The sequence below is a fragment of the Sceloporus occidentalis genome, unplaced genomic scaffold (assembly GCF_023333645.1).
Source record: "Sceloporus occidentalis isolate IW3139 unplaced genomic scaffold, rSceOcc1.0.p SCAF_1, whole genome shotgun sequence".
In the NCBI taxonomy this organism is placed as follows: Eukaryota; Metazoa; Chordata; class Lepidosauria; order Squamata; family Phrynosomatidae; genus Sceloporus; species Sceloporus occidentalis.
Window position 1 is genome coordinate 279,566,536 of NW_028316981.1, and position 22,388 is coordinate 279,588,923.

The 22,388-nt window shown below is 43.4% G+C and overlaps 2 protein-coding genes across 2 annotated transcripts in view; one reads left to right on the forward strand and one right to left on the reverse strand.

Annotated features, from left to right (window-relative positions):
• The window catches only part of DMGDH (dimethylglycine dehydrogenase), a 49,424-nt gene extending 46,770 nt beyond the window's left edge, over nucleotides 1-2,654 (reverse strand). Inside the window, exon 1 of the mRNA XM_089494675.1 lies at nucleotides 2,514-2,654. Coding sequence (XP_089350801.1) covers nucleotides 2,514-2,617 — 104 coding nt within the window. The 5' untranslated portion in view covers nucleotides 2,618-2,654. The remainder of the gene's footprint in view (nucleotides 1-2,513) is intronic.
• A 1,742-nt stretch (nucleotides 2,655-4,396) lies between these two features.
• Nucleotides 4,397-22,388, forward strand: part of LOC149323963 (betaine--homocysteine S-methyltransferase 1-like) — a 28,248-nt gene continuing 10,256 nt past the window's right edge. The window contains exons 1-4 of the mRNA XM_089494687.1: nucleotides 4,397-4,523; nucleotides 10,818-10,950; nucleotides 12,170-12,288; nucleotides 18,723-18,914. Coding sequence (XP_089350813.1) covers nucleotides 4,488-4,523; nucleotides 10,818-10,950; nucleotides 12,170-12,288; nucleotides 18,723-18,914 — 480 coding nt within the window. The 5' untranslated portion in view covers nucleotides 4,397-4,487. The remainder of the gene's footprint in view (nucleotides 4,524-10,817; nucleotides 10,951-12,169; nucleotides 12,289-18,722; nucleotides 18,915-22,388) is intronic.

Sequence of the window (22,388 nt, forward strand, 5' to 3'; positions counted from 1 at the left end):
AGCTGCAAAGTTCATTGAAGGGACAACTTTTTCCAGGCAAGCATTCTCTGAAGATGCCAGCCACAGATGCCAGCCCAAAAAACCCACAAAAAACTACGACAACAGGTTGGTCTGTCCCCTGCCCTGCCCTGCCCTGTTCATTCTGATAGGATGCTACCCAAAATGGTGGTCAGTAGACTGCTGCCAGTCCCTGATCCACCTGGCGCTGGTCTCTGGAGAGCTTTCAGGAAAGAAAGGAACTATTGTAACTAATGGGCATAAATATGGTACCAGTCCAAGGGGGCATGTTGGGAGAGTTGCCAACCCCCACATCTAATAGTTTAAGAAGTCCTACATTATAATCTACCTCACACAGTTGCTGTGAGAATTAAATAAGGAAAACTATATACATTATGCAAAGGGATCTTGCAGCACTTTCAAGACTAACTCAAAGACAGAAGTTGGTAGCATGCGCTTTTGTAGAATTGAGCCTACTTTCTCAAATGTGTAGTCTCAAAGGCACTGCAAGATCCTTTTGCATACTGATTTTCCAGACTAATATGGCTAGGCCTTTGAATTCTGTATGCACTATGATACCCTGAACTCTCTGGAAGAAGAGTGAGAGTGAAAAAAACCAACCCCAAATTAATTAATATTACTTTCACTTTGGTGTAAATTGTATTGTACAGTAACTTTAAACGTACTCAGGTACCATTGAATTCAATCTACGTTTGTACAATAGGCTCTTCATATCTGCTGGGGTTTGGTTCAAAGACCATCACTATCCCCTGTGGATACCAAAATCCATGGATGTTGAAGTCCCATTAAATACAATGGCACAGTAAAATGGTGTCTCTTATATAAAATGACCAAATCAAGGTTTGCCTTCATATATATATATGTGTGTGTGTGTGTGTATCCACACACACACACAGTATACATATAGTGTGTGTGTGTGTGTGTGTGTGTGTGTGTGTGTGTGTATACACTGTATGCATGTATGTATTTTCAAGCCAGGGATGGTTGAATCCATGTATATAGAGGGCCAACTGTATTCACTTCCTGTATACATCATTCTCAAAACAATTTTATCAAACAAGGAAAATGGGAAGTCAAGTCCCTAGAACATTTCCCACGTGTTTGTGTGTACTTTCAAGTCACCCATCAACTTATGATGATCCCATGAATGTCACTGGGTTTTTCTTGGTGTTGTGCCAGTTCCTTCCTCTGAAATGCAGGCTAGAGTTTCTGGTATTCCTTGGTGGTCTCCCACCCAAGAACTAACCAGCGCTGACCCTGATTGGCTTCCAAGATCAAATGGGGGTCTGGTGCCTTTGGGGTATTTAGGTCCTGCTAACATTTCACTGTTGTGTCCCTTCAAGTCGTTTCCCGCTTATGGCGACCCCCTTATCATGGGGTTTCCTTGGCAAGATTTGTTCAGAGGAGGTTTGCCATTTCTTTCCCCTGAGGCTGAGAGAGTGTGACTCACTCAAGTGGGTTTTATGGCTGAGCTGGCAATCCCAAACAACCAGTTTTTGTTTGTTTGTTTGTTTGTTTTGAGGGGAAGCAGTTTGCTTGTGAATTTGGTCTGAGATTGAGTTCCACTCTTTTGGCCAGAGTTAGGCTATGTCTGCATTGCAGAAATAATCTGCTTTGGCACCACTGCCATGGCTCCAGGCTATGGGATTCTGGCAATAGTAGTTGGTTGTGGCACCAGAGCTTTGCTCTGGGATATTTCTGGGAGCTGGGTGACCTAGGGCACATCACACTCTCTCACCATGAGGAAAAGGCAATGGCAAACTCCCTCTGTACAAATCTTGGCAAAGAAAACCCCAGTTCTGGTGCCACAACAAATTACCATGCCCAGAATTCCATAGCCCTGAGCCATGGCTGTCAAAGCAGTGCCAGGGTGGATTAATTTCTCCAGTGCGTAGGCAGCCTAACTCTGGCCAAAGGAGGTAGATTCAAAGATATAGCCGTGTTAGTCTGTAGAATCAGTATGCAGAGATATCTTGCAGCACTTTTGAGTCTCACTGAAAGAAAGAAGTTGGCAGCATGAGCTTTCCTAGACATCAATCTACTTCCTCAGATGCATTTCATAGAGTATACAGTATTCATATATTCTCCAAATGCATCTGAGGAAATAGAGTGAGGTTTACAAAATGCATCTGAGGAAGCAGTCTGAAGTCTAGGAAATGCATCTGAGGAAGTAGACTGAAGTCTAGGAAAGCTCATGCTGCAAATTTGTTTCTTTCAATGAGTCTCAAAGGGGCAGCAAGATCACTCTGGCCAAAAGAGTGGAACTCAATCCCAGACCAAATCCTCAAGCGCACCGCTTCCAAAAAACCGTCCCCTAGTAGTTAGGGGTTGCCAGATGGGCCACAAAACCGACTTGAACGAGTCACACTGTCTCAGCCTCAGGGGAAAGCAAGGGCAAGCCTCTTGTGAACAAGACCACCAGAAGTCTAGGGCCAGAAGCAATTACTTTTCCGAAGGTGGAAGGGCAAGAGGCGAGGGAGGCAGACTGGACTCACCAGCCCTGAGAGCTCTGGCCGGAGGAGGCAAAGGGCCGAGGGAAGGCGGGCTCTCGGACGCCCCGCTTGGAGGGGAGCAGTCTCCGCAGGGCTCCCCGGAGCATGGCTTCTCCCCTCGCAAGACCAACCAGGAGGCCGCCACCAGCTTCTTCCGCTCCCAGTTTGGGCACCGCTGCTGTGCTGCTGACCCTGCGGCCGATCCCTCAGCCCAAGGAGCCAGCCCCGCCCAGCCCCTCCCGGGCCAAAGGCAGCAGGAGCCCCGGGAGAAGTTACTCTCCTGGACTACAACTCCCAAGGGAGCGCAGTCGCGGGGCTGGAGGGCCTTTGGAGCCTCTGGAAACCAGGTTCATTAAGAGAAGCATTGAAGCAACTGACAGTAGTCTACCCTGGAGAAGACTTGCCCCTAGGAGCTGATTGTTAAAGGGGAAATGCAGCTCCCCATGGAAAAGTCATACATGCCCATAGAGAAGACACCCCTCTCCATCTTTGCCCATGGGCAAGTCTCCGCCAATGTTTCTCTATGGGCAAGTATGTTTCCCCTGTGGGCAAGTATTCCCCTATGTCTCTCTACGGGGAAGCTTTTTCCCTATGTATCTCTATGGGCAAGTATTCTCCTATGTATCTCTATCGGCAAGCATGGTTTCTCGATGGACAAGTTTTCTCCTACGTATTTCTATGGGCAAGTACGGTTTCCCTATGGGCACATATTCTCCTATGTATCTCTATGGGCAAGTATGGTTTCCCTATGGGCACATATTTTCCTACGTATCTCTATGGGCACGAATGGTTTCCCTATGGGCACATATTCTCCTACGTATCTCTATGGGCACGAATGGTTTTCCTGTGGACCATGACAGCTCAAGTGGTGTCAAACCAGATTATTTCTGAAGTGTGGATGCAGCCAGAGACATGCTTTCTTTGGTGGTGGGGGGTGTTACTAGTTACAAAAACCAGTCAGTTCATTGTGTAACTTTCCTGAGGTGTTTCCTGCTGCAGCAAGGATAACGGAAAGACCTGAAGCTCCTCAAAGCTTAACTAACTTCAGCTGTTGTTTGCTTTCTGTGGCATGGGATCCCGAGCTAAAGAGTGTTTTGTGAACGAGCTTCTTGGCCCAAACTAGAAAACAGAGAACTCTTTGTATCCAGCCATCTAAATGCTCTCTTTGAAAAGATGGGATCTTTCTGAGGGGGTTGTATGGACAGAGAGGAAGGGAAAAGCAGATAAATAGGTTCATTCCACCTATTAAGACCTACTAGGAAAAAACGACACTCACTGCTTGGTAAGATGGAAAGCAGTACAGACAGAGGTAGGCCTCACGTGACAAGTGGATAGACTAAGGCTGCATCTGCACTGCAGAAATCACACAGGTCCAAACAGAGACTGCTTTAATTGCCCTGACACAATGCTAGGAGACATTTAGCACTTCTCTGTCAGAGAGCTCTTGTCACAATAAAGTACATATCCCAGGATTCCATTGCATCGAGTCAAGGAAGTTGAAGCAGTCCCCAACTGGAATTATTTCTGCATGTGTTTTGGACTTGAGAGTTCCCTCGCTCAAATGGTCGACCTGAAGGCAGCTAAAAACAACAACCAGCAGCTATTAAAGCCCCCTCCTCGGACCCTTAATGGCTCCTTGACGCCCCTCATTTATTTATTTGTGCCGTGACTGATTCCAGCGTCGAGGGAGGGAGAGAGAGAGAGAGAAATCCCCGCCCTTTCAGAGGAATGCACTCGAGGCTTTACCTCACAGGCAGCGCCTCTGTTCGAGAGGCCGTTATTTATTTTACCTCGCTCTCAGGGAGCGCTGACGAGGCAGCCATTCCTCCAATCAGCGTCCAGCTCGGGATGCCCCGCCCCCCAGCGGACTGTATATAAGGGGCGCAGAGAGGGCTTCTGTTCTGTTCCTGTTGTTCCTCTGCGCTGGTGGCTGTTGCTCTCTATCTTGGGCTCTTGTCAGTCTCTGAACGGGAGATCATGGCACCTATTGGAGGGACTGTGAAAGCTAAGAAGGTAATGCTTGGGACTTTAACTGCATCTCTACTTGGGAAATAAACCATTTTGAGACTACTTCTACTGCCATGGCTCAAGGCTATGGAATTCTGGAAACCTCTGGTGCCACAACAAACTACAGTTCCCAGAATTCCATAGCCTTGAGCCATGGCAGTGAAAGTAGTCTCAAACTACTTTCTCCCTATTATAGGGACTGAAGGCGGGGAGCAGCAAGTTTAAAACAGTACAGTTTAAAAATAATGGTTTTCCCCCATTTTTTAAAAGGTTATATATATTCTTTTCACAATACAAAATATATTTAAAAAAATAAAAGCAATACGGAAAGTGTTAGAATGCGCCAATATAAAATTTAAAAAACACAGACACCTAAAGTATTTTAAAAGTCAAAACGATTGTTCATTAACGTTTAAAATGTATTTAAAAGTCTGTAAAGATTTAGACAGTTCATTCTGACATATTTTTTCCACAGCTCCAGAAGTTTTAGTTTTGTAATATGGGAAATGCACGACTGAGATTTAGGCATAATGGATCTTTGTGCTGGGAGGAAGGTGGGATATAAATAATCATAATCATAATCATAATAATGCCGTGTTTAATTTGTGGCAAAGCAAGAGTCCTTTAATATTTTCCCTGCCTTCGGAACAACTGGGTGAGATGCCGTCTACACATCTGCAGGACTATTACCTGCATCTGCATTGCAGAAACAATCCAGGTTGACACCACATTAATTGCCATGGCTCAATGCTATGAAATTCGGTGATTTGAAGTTTTGTGAGACTTTTCGCCTTCTCTGTTGGAGAGCTCTGGTGCCACAACAAACTACAGTTCCCAGAATTCCACATTATTGAGCTATGGTAGTTAAAGCAGTGGCAACCTGGATTATTTCAGCAGCCCATATCTCAGATTCTGAGTAAACATGGGTTTGTTCAGCACCAGCTATTTAGTCCTTGCTTATTCCGTGTAGCAAAATGTGGATTTGCAAACATAACACACATTTGAATCTTCGTAGACATTAGGGAAGTTCATTTGAAGAGTCTTTGCTTTTACATGTCATAACATGATAACAAATATTATTTACTGTACTACTGTAGAAATGAGTATATGTTCTCATACTGTAGAAATAATATGCAAGTATTAGTTTAATGTTTAGAATAATCCTTAATAAAAAGGAAGCTAGTTAAAGAAGTGAGAGATTGTGTGGTGTAGTGGTTTGAGTGATGGACCAGGACTCTGCGAGGCCCAGGGTTCAAAGTCCTGCTGAGCTCTGGAAACTCAATGGATGGCCTTGGACAAGTCACAGGCTCTCAGTCTCTAGAGCAAAGCAAGGGCAAACCTCCTCTGATTAAATCTTGCTGAGACACCCCCATAAGAGTCAACTTCAAAACACATAACAGCAATATAAGATGTAAATGGATCCTAAAATGAAACCTATTCATTTGAGAATGGCCACAGACATTTTGTGTAATAGTATGTGAAGAGATCTTGTAGCCCCTTTGAGACTCACTGAAAGAAATAAGTTGGCAGCATGAGCTTTCATAGACTTCAGTCTACTTCTGAGGATGCATCTGAGGAAGTAGACATAAGTCTAGGAATGCTCATGCTGCCAACTTATTTCTTTCAGTGAGTCTCAAAGGGGCTACAAGATCTCTCTACACACTGGTTCTACAGACCAACATGGCTATAACTTTGAATTTCGTGCAACAGTTACTTCTGTATATGACATTGTAAATTTGAATAAAAGTCAGTGAACAAAACAGCCAAGGTATATTTTATGATATACATTTGCTCAGATGGATAACCTAGCCTGCAATGCTAGACAGAGGTGCAAGAATGCCAAAGTGAAAAAAGCAACGGTAATCAAAGCAAGAGAGGAGGCTTTATCTAGAATTTTTCTGTGTGGGTAGAGAGAAGTAAGTTTCAGCAATGCTTGGGCAAAAGATCAGAAGTAGTAGCAGCAAAAATGCAGCAACCATGGACCCATTCTGTATGAAACATGGGGAATGAATGCAAGTGTGTGTGTGGGAGGGACATATATCACAGATATTCTGTGATACTGTGGGGAGCTTTATGGTAGGGAATCATTTTGCTGGGGATGACGAAGTATGGTGTCAGGGCAGCACCCAAGTCTAGTTTCTTTGGCTGCTAACTTCCTTCAAATTGCCATTTTCTGCCAGAAAAAAGGTGCTAAATGCCACTTCAGGCAGTGACAATTCAGCTCTTAAACAGGGCAGAGTCTCATATAGAAAAAAATATCAATTTTATCAAAACCATAAGTGGTTTAAGGGGTCACGCTCTCCACAAAGGACTGTGTTCGCAGTCTGGGGGTGCTTCTAAGATCCGTTGCTTCACATGAGAAATCAGGTGAATGTGACGATCAGGAGCGCCTGTTATCAGCTTCGGCTGATACGCCAGCTGCGCCCTTTCCTGGAAGTAAAGGACTTAGAAACTGTTGTACATTCACTGGTAACTTCACAACTTGATTTCTGTAATGCGCTCTACATGGGGCTACCCTTGTGCCTAGTCCGGAAACTTCAACTAGTGCAAAATATGGCAGCCAGGCTGGTCACCGGAAAAACTAGGAGTGACCGAATAGCACCCATCCTAAAATCTCTTCACTGGCTGTCTATTAGTTTCCGGGCACAGTACAAGGTGTTGGTTATAACCTTTAAAGCCCTACATGGCTTGGGCCCAACCTGTTTGAGGGATCGCCTACTCCCACATAATCCGCCCTGCACACTCAGGTCCTCTGCGAGGAATCCATTGCGGCCTTTAAAAACCAGACTAACTGCTACCTCCCAGAGGGCCTTCTCTGCAATTGCTTCCAAACTATGGAACGGTCTGCCAGACGAGATCCGTCAAACTGCCAGCTTAGACAGCTTTAAAAAAGCTGTCAAGACGGATCTCTTCCGGCAGGCCTTTCCTGAATAAAAGTGCCCGGCCACAGAATGACTGCCCCTCACATCATGTATTAGCCCACCACTCTGTCCTCATTGTATTTTTTATTGTGTTTTTAATAGATATTTTAATTGTAATATGTTTAATCCTGTTTTAAGAGGTGGAATTTGGGACATAATTTTGTAAATCTGGATTTTAATGTGTTGTGAGCCACTTTGATTGTCTTGTAACAGAAAAGCGGGATACAAATAAAAGTTTTATTATTTATTTATTTATTATTTATAAGTGGATGTTCAGCCTCTTCGGGTGTCATCCTTTTCTTTTTGGGGTAGTCCAAACCAAAAAAAATGGGGCAAAAAAAATCTGCCCTTCGGTTCATTATCCCTGTGGCCTAATTGAAACCTCATAGAAGACGAATGGCCAGAAAAAAACAGAGGGCTAAGAATTGGCAGGCATAAAAAGGGAGTCAGCACTTTTGAGAAGCAGTGTCATACCACCCTAGCAGCAGAGAACTATTTGAAGGGTTACATTACACACATATGTATATGTGAGGGATGAAGATATGCCAGAGTATTAAGTGGAATCTGGACAGTACTGGCCCTTGTATTATGCAGTTGGGGGCTGAAAAGAGTAGTAGGGTATTGGAGGACAGCAGTGTACACAGTGCCACCTACCTTGCATCACCAAAGTTGGCCTGCTGACCTCAGGTACACTGTCCTATTGCCAGTGTTGAAAAAAAGATTCACCTACAGTCTCATCAGTGTGTTTGTGTATTGAATAGGGAATAGAGGGAGGCATCCTATGGTTTGCATCAACAAATCTTGGGTTAACTCTACTGCTGGAAAGCTTTGACTTTATTTAGTTAAAAGGTTAAGACACCTTTCCATCCCCCAGCCCAATAAAACAATGGAAAGATGAGCTTTTGATAGCAGCACTGTGCCTCATCTATCAGGATTAAAAAAAAGTAGCCTTATTATAAATACATTTTCACAATATATGAGCAGGCACAATATTATTTATTTTATTCATTCAGTTTCTATTTATGGTATGTCTAATATGTATGTTTATATGGGCAACATCGGCATCAGTCCACTTCCAGTTTTGAAAAACGGGTTCTTCTATATGAGGCGGTCCAGATGGCTACAGCCCCTGTTAAAGGAGATTCACCACTTATGAAGCCTTCCAAGGGAGGCAGTTTCCCCTTTCCTCTCCTTTCCATTCCATTCATTACCTCCAGATCCACACAGCATCTTCAATCAGGGTCAAAGACAGAAGAGAGTTAGTCAGGTTAGTCAAGATATGTGTGTGAGAGGTATGTTGTAACCAGGACCAGAGCTCTACCTTAAGGTTAGCTCACCATTGGGGAGTTAAATATTAGCTCAGTATTGACTGAGTTACACAACCCTGGCATCATCCCTATGTATACGAAGGTTGAAAGCAAGAAGAACCACAGAGGCAAATCCTCAGTGAATTGTATTTTATTTCAGAGGGGATAACAAACACTCACTGTTAACAATCACACAATAACTGAGGAATAAAAGTGTTAGGTTGGAACAGAGTAAGGCCTCCTATTGGAGATGCGGCATCTGTTTGGATGCGGCTCCTCTCAATAATGTTCTGGGACGGGAAAAAGGGAATTCAATTGCTCCCAAGGTCACTGAAGTTTGGCAAGCGAAACAGGGGTCTAGCAAAGTACAAACTGGCAGCACCCCTGTCTGCAAACAAAGCTTATCCAACTAAACAAAGGAACAGTTTCCTAATATATAGAAAATTTGTTCCCTGAGGCAAAATCCAGAGAGTTGATGAGCCCAAATGGTCCAGTTCTTTGATATGCATAAGTGACACTTGGAAGTTAGGTCTTCCAAAGGTGTAACATGGGGTGTGAGTGCTTATATTTCTGCCACAGGATAGCTTAGAGTGTCAGGTAGATGGAGTTGTTTACTCCAACCAGAGCCATCCCATTGTTTTCTAGCTTTTCCTCACCTCATCTAACATGTTGGGAACATAAATCTTCTTGGCGACTCCTAAGCTAGCTGGTGTGATCTGCTTGCTTCCACATAATGGGGTCCACATTAGGATTATGGATGCTGCGTTGATAGCAATTCTGATATCAAAGAGGAGGGGTATGCTCAGGGATAACAGTATGTTAGAGTTAACATTTATTATTATTAACCTTTATTTATATAGCGCTGTAAATTTACACAGCGCTGTACATACAATCTTTTAGTTAGACGGCTCCCTGCCCTCAGGCAGTAATCTGTGATGTTAAGTTCAGTTTAAGTTTAATAAATCATTATTATTGTATTGTACTCTAGAGCCTCTGAGAACACTACATATTGGAAAGTTTGAGTTCAGACATGATGTCTGTGGTGGCAGCAGTTATTATACAGGGTGTTTGTCTAGTGGAGAGATAAGGTGAGCCATGAACCATAAGGGCATCTAAGAAGCTTACACAGTTGGTGGCCACAGTGGTGGGGCAAGTGGAAGTCCTCACATTTTGTGGCAGAGGTAGTATATATAAGCAGAAGACGCTCATAGCTGGTGGCAGTGAAGGGATTAGTGGAACTCGCCAGGGTTGGGGGGTGGGTGGGGTTGATCATTATTAGCCCTGTATGTTGCTGAGCCTCAGTAAATTCTCCAGTAAATTCCATTTTAAAGAAGTGTTCTAAAAATCTTAATATAAACTATAAAGAAAGTCTGTCCTCCCCACATCTCCTGCCATAGGCAGCAAGGAGAAGGAATGTCCAAGAAGGCCAATGTGAACCACAGGTTTAGAACCTTAACAGTCTTTTGGGGTGTTTTTGGTGTTCCAATATATCCTGGATTTAAAAAGAAAACACCCTCTAGATGGGAATAGAGCTCTGCTTCTGGGAATTTCCACTGAATGGTCCTGGATGTCCAGCCAACAGCAAGATTTACTTGTCTGGAGAATTTGTTCTATACTGGCAAGTTATCTATGCCCTCCAAAGATTGCAACTTGAATAACAACATTGTAATTCTTAGGAGATGCAAAGTTAGCTGTGTTATGGCAAACTAATGTGCTACAGCTTGGTAATGATTGTAAGGATTCATATGACAGGCATCACATAGACTGGTGTGGTTTTAAGGAATTTGGCTTTATAACGAAAACAGTAAAGACTGAGATTTAATATAACATTGGTCTAAATCAATTAATCTTGCTAATCCCAAAACCCCCAACTAAGTAGACCCACCAATTTAATGCAATTTACAGAAGTATGTATTTACCAAGTTCTCATTGAATCAGTGGATCTGCACTAGTTGGGATTCACAAATCGTATTTAGGCTGTTTGGATTTTGCTTTAGATTGCAGTTAACACTATAATCTCTTATGCAAATGTTTATACATGTTTTTTTTTTGTATTTCTAATATTGTTTTAGGGTATTCTGGAACGTTTAGATGCAGGAGAAGTTGTGATTGGTGATGGAGGATTTGTCATTGCTCTTGAAAAGAGAGGTTATGTAAAGGCTGGACCATGGACTCCAGAAGCTACAGTAGAACACCCAGAAGCAGGTTGGTTTAATCTGTCATGTGTGTGTTATCAGTTACATAAAATTATCCAATTGGAGAATAAACGTCCTGATCAAAATTCATCTAAAGTTGGTCATGATCAAGGTTATAATCCAATAGTCCTTGACCCGAGAGTAAATTCAGTTGAGTTTAGTGGGGGGTTATTTTTGAACAGACATACATAGGATTATACTTTTAGAGTACATTCCTGAACAGATTTATTAGTTTCATTGAATACAATGGGATTTACTTGATAATGAATCCACATAAAACAGTCCTATATGTCTTGTCTCAAGTCTCATTTATTTCATTGGGTCACACTTAACGTTAGCTCAGTTGTTAGCACAGTGTCTTCAGTACAGTAGGTAGTCCAAACTAAAGTAGGCTAGTCTAAACTAAAGTAAACCCATTGTGTCAACGGGTATGTTTTGTAAATTCCATTGATTCAATTGGTCTGCACTCAAGTGAATCTGTTTATACAGAAATATTACTTTCTCCTTAAATTTCTGTAATTTTATTTTACTTTGTGTTTTCAATTTCAGGAATTCCTAAATATAAGACCTTAAAGCATATTGTGTTTTGTCCTTTATCCCAAGGAATTTGTAGGCATAGGGATACAGCTTTTTCAAAGAGAAGGAAGCAAAGGATGTAACAGTAACAAATTATCTACTGTAACAAAGCATTCATACTAGCTTAGTATGTCTCTTAGGTACTCTCCATTTTTTATGCTGCCAAATGCTAGGTGTGCTTTGAACTTCTTCAAGGTTCAACTGGGTTTCACCAGAGGTTTTTCATAGCATCATATTAAGCCTATTTATTCATACGATTTCATAGTTTTCACATTAATATGTGAAAACATAGTAAAACAGCACTAGTTAAGTAGTAGTAAATAGGTGGTGATTTGTGCTTGCTCAAGCCCCCTCTGTTTGTAGAAGTGAACTTGGAATATGTAACTTCCTGGTTCAGATTCAGTGCTGTCTTGTTTGTGTGGATCTACATATCAAATAGTTTAACACTTTCAGATACCTTTTGTATTAGTCGTGAACCACTCTCAAGCAAAGAAAATAATGTGCTGTTTCTTTTTTTAACAGTACAACATTAAATAAATAATGATGACTGTATAGTAAATAATATCCTTATTAAGAAAATGCAATGTAAGAGGAGTTGCTGACACAATGCCAACATGACATTTGACTCTTCATTTTGTTTAAACATTTTGCAGTTCGTCAGCTGCACCGAGAATTCCTAAGGGCTGGATCAAATGTTTTACAGACATTCACCTTTTATGCCAGTGATGACAAATTAGAGAACAGGGGAAACTATGTAGCTGATAAAATTTCTGTGAGTAGTTTCAACCACTTTTTATTAATATTTTTGACAAGAAGGCAGATTCATGATTGCAGCACAGAAACATGGTTTATCTTTATAAGCCATAACCCATTTATTAAGAAATGCAGCCATGAAGATTCAAGTGAAACATACCATGATTTAGTATACTGAAATATACATGGATCAGAGTCCAAAAATCCAGGAATATCTGAAAGCTATGAAAAAAGAATTGTTGGTTAATTTTACTGTAGTTATTTCTTGGAAATCACTTTCAACTTATTTATTATTCAAGAAAAGATGCTGCTAAGGCCTAATTTGATTAATTATTGGTGAAAAGTATAGCTTGTATTTCCTTATAAAGAATTAACTTCTTATGCTGTGAAATAATAACTAATAGATAAGAGAGGAGAAATGTTGTAAAAGTATTGGATTACATCTAGTAACTATTTTTCACCCAGAGAATAAAGCTGGAAGACAGCCTGTCCTTTGGTCCCTATACAGAGATGCTGTGGCATCATGCATTATAGGAAGGAAAACTGGTTTGTAGGTGTATTTAAAACATGTAATACCTTCATAAATGTTTTCCTCTATTACTTTTAAAATCTCATTTTAGAACATGTTAGTAACTTCTTACTAAGAGTGAGCCAAGGGAAGCAGGAGACATACACTTCAATCAGCACTGAAAAACCCTTTGGGGTTATTAGGGATCAGTGCAAAAGTAATTGAAGTATTTGTCTATAAACCTGGTTTGCTCCCAGGTTGTAGTTGGCTGGAAATATTTGTCAGCGCAACTGCTGGGGTCCAACAACCACTGTCAGCAACTCAAACGAGTCCTGGGGTTAAATCAGACCCTTGTAGCAGAGCTGGCAATTTCCAGAAGCCGAAGCGTGGCTCCAAAGTCCAATTTGGGATGACAGCAACTGGATGTCTTCCAGGAACTGAAGCAGTGCAGGAACCTCCGGGGACACACAGCAAACCGATGCTGTAGCGTCTTTTGATAAACCACCAGAGAAACAAAGTCCCCAAAGCGCTCTTTATTCACAGTGCTATAATACAAAACTAGATCTCTAAAACTCCAAACCATACCAATCCAACTCCTTCTACAAACCCACAAGCAATCCCTTGCAACCCCTGGGTTTATATAGTATCCAGACCATGTGGTCTCCCAAACCCAGTGAGTTCAAGTATGTAACCATGTCATGTGTCTCCTGGGCAATCTAGACACATGGTTTCATCATCCATGGCTACGTGCACTTGGACACTGAAGTGTCCTTGAGCCATTGAGCTTCAGCTGTGCTGATCAGCCTTGCCACTCTGCTGAATGCTCATGGCCAAACACACACACATCAAGCATTTTCCTGTGTGCTGTGTTTTAACCCTTCAAATCCCTGACAATATTTACCGGTATGTGACCAGTTGGACTGCATCCTATTTGTCATGAGGCACATAAAACAACTTGCAACTTTGTATGATCCTTGATTGGGATCTCCGAAGAAGGCTAAACCAATAAAGCGCAAAAAAAGGTGCCAGAATAGAATCAGATTGGGAACAAGAGGTATAAACAATTAATGTAATGATTGGTATGAATTATTTATAGGAAATATTTTGAACCTCAAAACAGAAAGAGGCAATCTTCATCTTATCTGCATCAACAAAACCGTGTTTCCTTCTTCGTCCTTTTTTTTTTTTTTTGTCTCTCTAGAGTTGGAAATTAATCCTATCTATAGTAAGAGTTTCAAGTACTATTTCTAGTAGACATCCAAAATCATCATATATAGAAACAATCTGAAACCCTTTCTTTTAATCAAATATGATCTCTTAGAAGTGTATTTACATCTACATGTTGTCCTCATCTATAATAAGAATCTCCAGTCTCACAATGATTTGCTATGCAGATCTGTGCATGTCTGTTCAGAAGTGCCACTTCTGAAGCCCCAGAATCTTTGCACTCTGATACTTTGGTTCTATGATAAAATTGCCATGATATATCTATGTGTCTCTTGGTTTTAGCTTGTTCAAGAACAGCAATACAAAATCAGAATCAATAAAGCAAAATTAGAATGATCTCTACATTAATTTTTTTCTGCCTTCTATTCAATTTTTAAAATTAATCTCTATTACAATTCACAGTTCTTTGATAATATATGATTATTAACTTCTTCACAGTTGAAATTAGTGCTGGTACAACAGGAAGGATGCACTACATTAACCTGCAGATTCCACAGTGAAAATATAATGTCCAGTGTTGATCAACATTTAGACTCTCTCTTGCCAGACTGCTAAAAGATTTTTTTTCTCTAGTCTTTGCAAAACATTTTCCAACACTGGCTGGTAATGTTTCTTAAGAGACAATGATATGATGTTCAAAGAAAGCAAATCCCCAATAGCCATTCATGCAAGTAATAATGAAGGTTTAGTCAGACATATGTTTTTTTTTAAAGCAGGGCAGGTTGCAGCTTCAATTTATTTATTTATTTATTTATTTTTGTGGGCAGAAAGGCTTGATAAAAGTTATATCCTGAGCTTTTTCATCTCATTTCTCAATGCTTTATAGTCACCGTGGCATATCTGGTTGTATCATGGATATGAGATCTATAAGGCAGGAATAGAAAACTCACACAATTTAGAGGATTAAAAATCAATTTTCAAAATACAGGTCGGGCAACTCCCAAGCTTCAGTTAAAAATGGATTGAGCTCAGTAGCGTCACTAGGGGGTGTGCGGGCTGTACCTCATGACACCCCAGGAAGGGGGGGTGACACCTGGCCATCTCCCTGCCCCCTGTGGGTGTTGTTTTGGCCTGCATGGGGACTCCTTCGTCCCCCGCAGGAGCTGCTCTGACCAGCACAAGCACTCCCCCAGGTTGCGCCAGCTCTCCCCAGGCCTGGGCGGGCTCTCACTGGCTCTTTCCAGGTCTGCAGGGGCACTACTGTGACTCTCACAGATGTCCTTCTGGCCCCCGACTTCCAGAAACCCTACTGGAAGTTTGGGGCTGGAACCCCCACCCCCTGCAGTAGGTGTCATCCATTGCAGGGACACCACTGATTGAGCTGACATAATCTTTCATTTGATTTAGTTGAATTTACAACTGAATTTAATCAAATATTTTAACCCAAGTGGGCTGGAATCTTGTTGGTGATAAATGCATACATATGTCATGTATATGTATCGTTTTTCTGTGTTGCTGAAAGAGCTATTCACTAGCTCTCTGTACAACATCCCCCTCTCCACAGCTTTCAAATCCAGGGATGCTGCAATGACTATTCACTGGCCAGTGGGAGGGAAGGAAACAGCCAGGCTGCACTTGTTCATACTTGTTCTGCAGTGGGCTGAAGAGGAATGGGATTGGTCTCCCATCTTGTTGAAGATCCAGGATTGTGACCTCATATCTTTTTTCTTGATTGCTCTATGGAACTTAAATCTATGACTTTTTAAATGTACTTGAATTAAAGGCTGCATTTGGTTAGAGTCTCGATACTGGCATAAATGGTTTCAGGCATGGAAAGCTGAACTCTGACTAGAAGACACCATCAGTAGTTACCTGAAATCCAGGTACAATAAGGACTGGTTGAAATTGCTTGGTATATTTAGCCAGGAGTAGAGAACGAGAAACATAATCATATCTTCAGTTATCTGAAGGGATGTTACCTAGAAGATGCATCAAACTGGTCCTTTTTCTGACTGGGTCAGCCAGAAAAATCAACAGTAGCAGAATTATAAACCATCCTGGGCATAAAATGCTGTTTGAAAACACTGACGTTCTGGACCATGCCAACAACTATCAGGTCAGAATGCACAGGGAAGCCATTGAATCCATTAACATCTAGACAACCTCAACAGGAAAGAAGAAACCCTTAAAGTAAACTTGGCCTGTTACAGACTGCCAAAATAAAGCTGCTTCGAGTCTCTTTGGAGGTATACTATTTAAATGATGCGTGGGTCCTAAGAGTCCAGAGGTTGCGCCAAAGCCACACTTGATTCCTAAGCACTGGAGTGCAGCTTTGGTGCAGCTTCTGGATTCTTAGGATGCATGCATTATTTAAACAGCATACCTCCAAAGAGACTCGAAGCAGCTTTATTTTGGCAGTCTGTAACAGGCCAAAGTTTGGCTACCAGTCCTGAAAAACACCAAATTCAAGACCCAGCAAATGCAAATGAAAACCACCAAGGGTGAAGGGGGTTTCCCAGCAGATAATGGATCATTAATTAAATAGACACCCTGAGGCCTTGTCATTCAACAACAGAACAATACACAGATTAACATGTAAATCACTTCCTCGCAACCAACAGTATATGTATCCCACTCACTTCCATGCCAGCATTCTCTGACGATGCCAGCCACAGCTGCTGGTGAAACGTAGGGAGTTAGCTATTCTAGAGCACTCCCTCTTAGCCTGAAAATAACCACAAAAAACTATGGTCCTTTTTTGTTTCATAATCAAGCTGGTCCAGAGAGCCAACAGTAGGCCAGTCACCAACAAGATGCAGCACCAAGAATATCTCTCAGTGATCACCTTGCTCCAACAAGGACCAGGACTGAACAGAACTCAGTTATGTTGCCTGCCTAGGACTCCTCCTCCAGGGCTCCATCCCTTCCCATTCAGTTGCTCCTGAAAGGGGGCAACTGCTTAGCCTGAAGCCTGGCATTTTCTCCTCTCACCAGGATTTCTTGCTGGCATCAGCATATAGCCTTCTGGGAACATGACACTTCTGGAGAACAGCCTGTCCTAGTGCTGGGGTCAGGTGATGGAGGTGCCAAGATTGTCATGGGCATGGAGACCTCTGGCTCAGATGTGTCTGGCCAACTCAGGTGTGCCAATCTTCCACTGAGTTCTTCATCTCTGAGTCTGTGCTCAGACAACTGTTAAGAGTCCTGGGACATCACAAATGGGCAGGGCTAGAAATAGTTCATATTACTTACAATGAAACAGATTTGTCCAAACATTAGGGGAACCTTCCTATTGGTAAGTGCTATATGACACTGGAACAGTCTGCCTTGTGAATCAATGCACGCTTGCACGTAGGAGATATTTATGCAGAAGTTGAATGAGCATATATATATGCAGGGCATGTAGCTGCACTCAACAGTAGGCTGAACTAGATTCCTTCCCTGATTTAAAATATCATTCTACATAGGATCATATACAGAGACCACCTACATAGTTTCTTGCACCCTCTGTGACTTCTTCCTTAGGTGTGAGATATGTCTTAGCTTTAAAATTGTTGTACATATTTATGACTTTAGCTATCAGATAACAGGGACATTCAATGTATTGTAGTAATCTAAATGAGAAGTTATTTACTATGGATGTTGCTGGCAAAAACTTCCTTTTCTAGAGGAGTGGTTGTTGTTATATTTATTTGTATCCCACTCCTTTCCCAGAACTGGGATTAAGTGTAGCTCACCAAAATTCAAGAAAGGTCATTGTTGGTCTAGAAGCGAGACCAGTACTGCTCCCATATTGTAAATCAGATTGCTAAAGGAGTGTTTATGACCATCACGAATACTTTCTGGTACTGATTTCCAGGTACCCTGTCAGTGCACCCACTGCCAAATTTAGATAAGAAGCAGAGAAAAATTGAGCCACATATTTATCAGCATACTGAAGAAAGTGCATACCAAGTCTCTGAACAACTTCTTCCCAGCCATTTCATATAGGTATTAAATAACATGGTAGTTGACAGAACTGTCACATTCTGAAATATAAATGTCATGGATGGAGCAGGTGTTTCCCAAATTACCTCCTGAAATCTTCATGCAGACAGAAATGAAACCAAAGCAATGAAGCACCTCTAGTTCACAAATCAGATATGTGTTCTGAAAGAATGCTACTATGGTCAGTGGTATGGAAAACCTGTTGAGAAGGCCAGGAGGATGATGATGACCTCATTTATCTCTCAAAATTGTGACTCAAGAGTTAAGAGAATTGCACTGTCCTAGTTATTTTCTGGTTGTCAGCCAAGGAGACCAAGTTCCTTGCTGAACCCATGACACAAGATGGAATGAAATGTCTCCAGATAAGAATCTGTGGTGCTCCCATGTGTTCATGCAGCTTGCCTCAAAATTGAGTATTTGTGACTAGTTAAAACTAGACAAATTGGTCCTAAGGATGGTTCTCTATCTTTCTCATCCATAAGTATGAGCTTTCTAAGATCCTCTTGGTCACATATTAGCCATGATGTGAAAGTGGCTAGCTTGTCACAGCACCAAGTCTGCATTCTTTGGCTGTGGAGATTGAAGTTTTTCAGTGTTGTTCTGTCTGCTCAGATAAGTTGGACCTTTCTCGGTGAAGCAGTTTGTATTGTACACCATTAAGAATCATGAGTTTGTCAATTTATCTGCTGATTGAATTTTTAAAATGAAGCATCTTATTTGAATAATATATAGATTTTGTTCTTTTCTCCTGTGTAAACAAGTATAAATGTTTTTTTAAAAAATTATTTTAGGGCCAGAAAGTGAATGAAGCTGCATGTGATATTGCAAAAGAAGTGGCTGAAGAAGGAGATGCTTTGGTGGCTGGAGGTGTCAGTCAAACACCTTCATATTTAAGCAGCAAGAGTGAAGCTGAAGTTAAATCCATATTTCGAAAGCAGCTAGACATTTTTATGAAGAAGAGTGTGGATTTCTTAATTGCAGAGGTGAGTTATATCATGAAAGAAATGGTAAGTGTAATCAATGGAACAATGAAGTGTCTCTGCTTTGGTGCATCAGAAACAGTTACAACTTGTGCTCTTGAATAAAGGAAAAATGAAGTGGTCTACTTACCATAAAATAGTACATTGAGTGTTTTCTTTACTATAAGTGTGTGTGTGTGTATGTATACATGTACGTGTATGCATGCACACGTACGCACACACACGTAAGAGAACACTCAGAAATATGCTGGGATGAATTTGCTAAATATTGCTTAGATCCACTATAACTTTGATTCCACATTAAAAGTAGTGTTGGGCCTCTCCAGTTTGGATAGCTAAGTTCCAGTGTGTTCAATATATGGTGTGGACACATTCATTGGAGAGGCAAAGGCAATTTGCCAGACTCATGACTATCTCAACTGATTAGAGCTGCCAAAGAAGGGCTGGTCAGGTGGGAGATAGAAGCTGTAACTGCTACTTTCAAAGAGGGCTATATTTCAATCCCACAAAAAGAAGTAATTGTAAAAGCCCTGTTGAGTAAACCTTCACTGGACCCCCACTATCTTAGACAATTATCAGCTCTTTTTAAAAAAAAATGGTCATGGGCAGCTGAGATCAAGTTGTTTCACATAGCGTTTGGCCCCTTAAACAACTCTGATTGTTGTAACTGTCTGGAATTATTTTTAATAATAATAATAATAATAATAATAATAATAATAATAATATGTTTTATTTATATACCGCCCAATCACTGGGAATCCGAGCGGTTTACAATAGAGGGGATAACAGACAGTTCTCTGCCCACAGGCTTACAATCTAAAAGACACGACACAAAAGGAGAAGGGAATGGTGAGGGGGGAGGGAATCAGGTCCAGCATTCTTCTCTCCCTCGGAGGCCTGGACCAAGGCAGATTGACTGGAGGGAGGGCTCTTCTTCTTCAGGCTAGCCCCTGATGGAACTGGGCCAGCCTACTCTCTCCCTCAGAGGCCGAAAGATGACAGTTAGGGAGGGAGGAGCCTCTTTCTTCAGGCTACCCCAATGGTACTAGGCCAGCCTTCTCTCCCCCTCAGAGGCCGAAAGATGACAGTTAGGGAGGGAGGAGCCTCTTTCTTCAGGCTAGCCCGATGGTACTAGGCCAGCCTTCTCTCTCCCTCAGAGGCCGAAAGATGACAGTTAGGGAGGGAGGAGCCTCTTTCTTCAGGCTAGCCCGATGGTACTAGGCCAGCCTTCTCTCCCCCTCAGAGGCCAAAAGATGACAGTTAGGGAGAGGGAGCCTCTTTCTTCAGGCTAGCCCGATGGTACTGGGCCAGCCTTCTCTCCCCCTCAGAGGCCGAAAGATGACAGTTAGGGAGAGGGAGCCTCTTTCTTCAGGCTAGCCCGATGGTACTGGGCCAGCCTTCTCTCCCCCTCAGAGGCCGAAAGATGACAGTTAGGGAGGGAGGAGCCTCTTTCTTCAGGCTAGCCCGATGGTACTAGGCCAGCCTTCTCTCCCCCTCAGAGGCCGAAAGATGACAGTTAGGGAGGGAGGAGCCTCTTTCTTCAGGCTAGCCCGATGGTACTAGGCCAGCCTTCTCTCCCCCTCAGAGGCCGAAAGATGACAGTTAGGGAGGGAGGAGCCTCTTTCTTCAGGCTAGCCCGATGGTACTAGGCGAGCCTTCTCTCCCCCTCAGAGGCCGAAAGATGACAGTTAGGGAGGGAGGAGCCTCTTTCTTCAGGCTAGCCCGATGGTACTAGGCCAGCCTTCTCTCCCCCTCAGAGGCCAAAAGATGACAGTTAGGGAGAGGGAGCCTCTTTCTTCAGGCTAGCCCGATGGTACTAGGCCAGCCTTCTCTCCCCCTCAGAGGCCGAAAGATGACAGTTAGGGAGGGAGGAGCCTCTTTCTTCAGGCTAGCTCGATGGTACTAGGCCAGCCTTCTCTCCCCCTCAGAGGCCGAAAGATGACAGTTAGGGAGGGAGGAGCCTCTTTCTTCAGGCTAGCCCGATGGTACTAGGCCAGCCTTCTCTCCCCCTCAGAGGCCAAAAGATGACAGTTAGGGAGAGGGAGCCTCTTTCTTCAGGCTAGCCCGATGGTACTAGGCCAGCCTTCTCTCCCCCTCAGAGGCCGAAAGATGACAGTTAGGGAGGGAGGAGCCTCTTTCTTCAGGCTAGCCCGATGGTACTAGGCCAGCCTTCTCTCCCCCTCAGAGGCCGAAAGATGACAGTTAGGGAGGGAGGAGCCTCTTTCTTCAGGCTAGCCCGATGGTACTAGGCCAGCCTTCTCTCCCCCTCAGAGGCCAAAAGATGACAGTTAGGGAGAGGGAGCCTCTTTCTTCAGGCTAGCCCGATGGTACTAGGCCAGCCTTCTCTCCCCCTCAGAGGCCGAAAGATGACAGTTAGGGAGGGAGGAGCCTCTTTCTTCAGGCTAGCCCGATGGTACTAGGCCAGCCTTCTCTCCCCCTCAGAGGCCGAAAGATGACAGTTAGGAAGGGAGGAGCCTCTTTCTTCAGGCTACCCCAATGGTACTAGGCGAGCCTTCTCTCCCCCTCAGAGGCCGAAAGATGACAGTTAGGGAGGGAGGAGCCTCTTTCTTCAGGCTAGCCCGATGGTACTAGGCCAGCCTTCTCTCCCCCTCAGAGGCCGAAAGATGACAGTTAGGGAGGGAGGAGCCTCTTTCTTCAGGCTAGCCCGATGGTACTAGGCCAGCCTTCTCTCTCCCTCAGAGGCCGAAAGATGACAGTTAGGGAGGGAGGAGCCTCTTTCTTCAGGCTAGCCCGATGGTACTAGGCCAGCCTTCTCTCCCCCTCAGAGGCCAAAAGATGACAGTTAGGGAGAGGGAGCCTCTTTCTTCAGGCTAGCCCGATGGTACTGGGCCAGCCTTCTCTCCCCCTCAGAGGCCGAAAGATGACAGTTAGGGAGAGGGAGCCTCTTTCTTCAGGCTAGCCCGATGGTACTGGGCCAGCCTTCTCTCCCCCTCAGAGGCCGAAAGATGACAGTTAGGGAGGGAGGAGCCTCTTTCTTCAGGCTAGCCCGATGGTACTAGGCCAGCCTTCTCTCCCCCTCAGAGGCCGAAAGATGACAGTTAGGGAGGGAGGAGCCTCTTTCTTCAGGCTAGCCCGATGGTACTAGGCCAGCCTTCTCTCCCCCTCAGAGGCCGAAAGATGACAGTTAGGGAGGGAGGAGCCTCTTTCTTCAGGCTAGCCCGATGGTACTAGGCGAGCCTTCTCTCCCCCTCAGAGGCCGAAAGATGACAGTTAGGGAGGGAGGAGCCTCTTTCTTCAGGCTAGCCCGATGGTACTAGGCCAGCCTTCTCTCCCCCTCAGAGGCCGAAAGATGACAGTTAGGGAGGGAGGAGCCTCTTTCTTCAGGCTAGCCCGATGGTACTAGGCCAGCCTTCTCTCCCCCTCAGAGGCCAAAAGATGACAGTTAGGGAGAGGGAGCCTCTTTCTTCAGGCTAGCCCGATGGTACTAGGCCAGCCTTCTCTCCCCCTCAGAGGCCG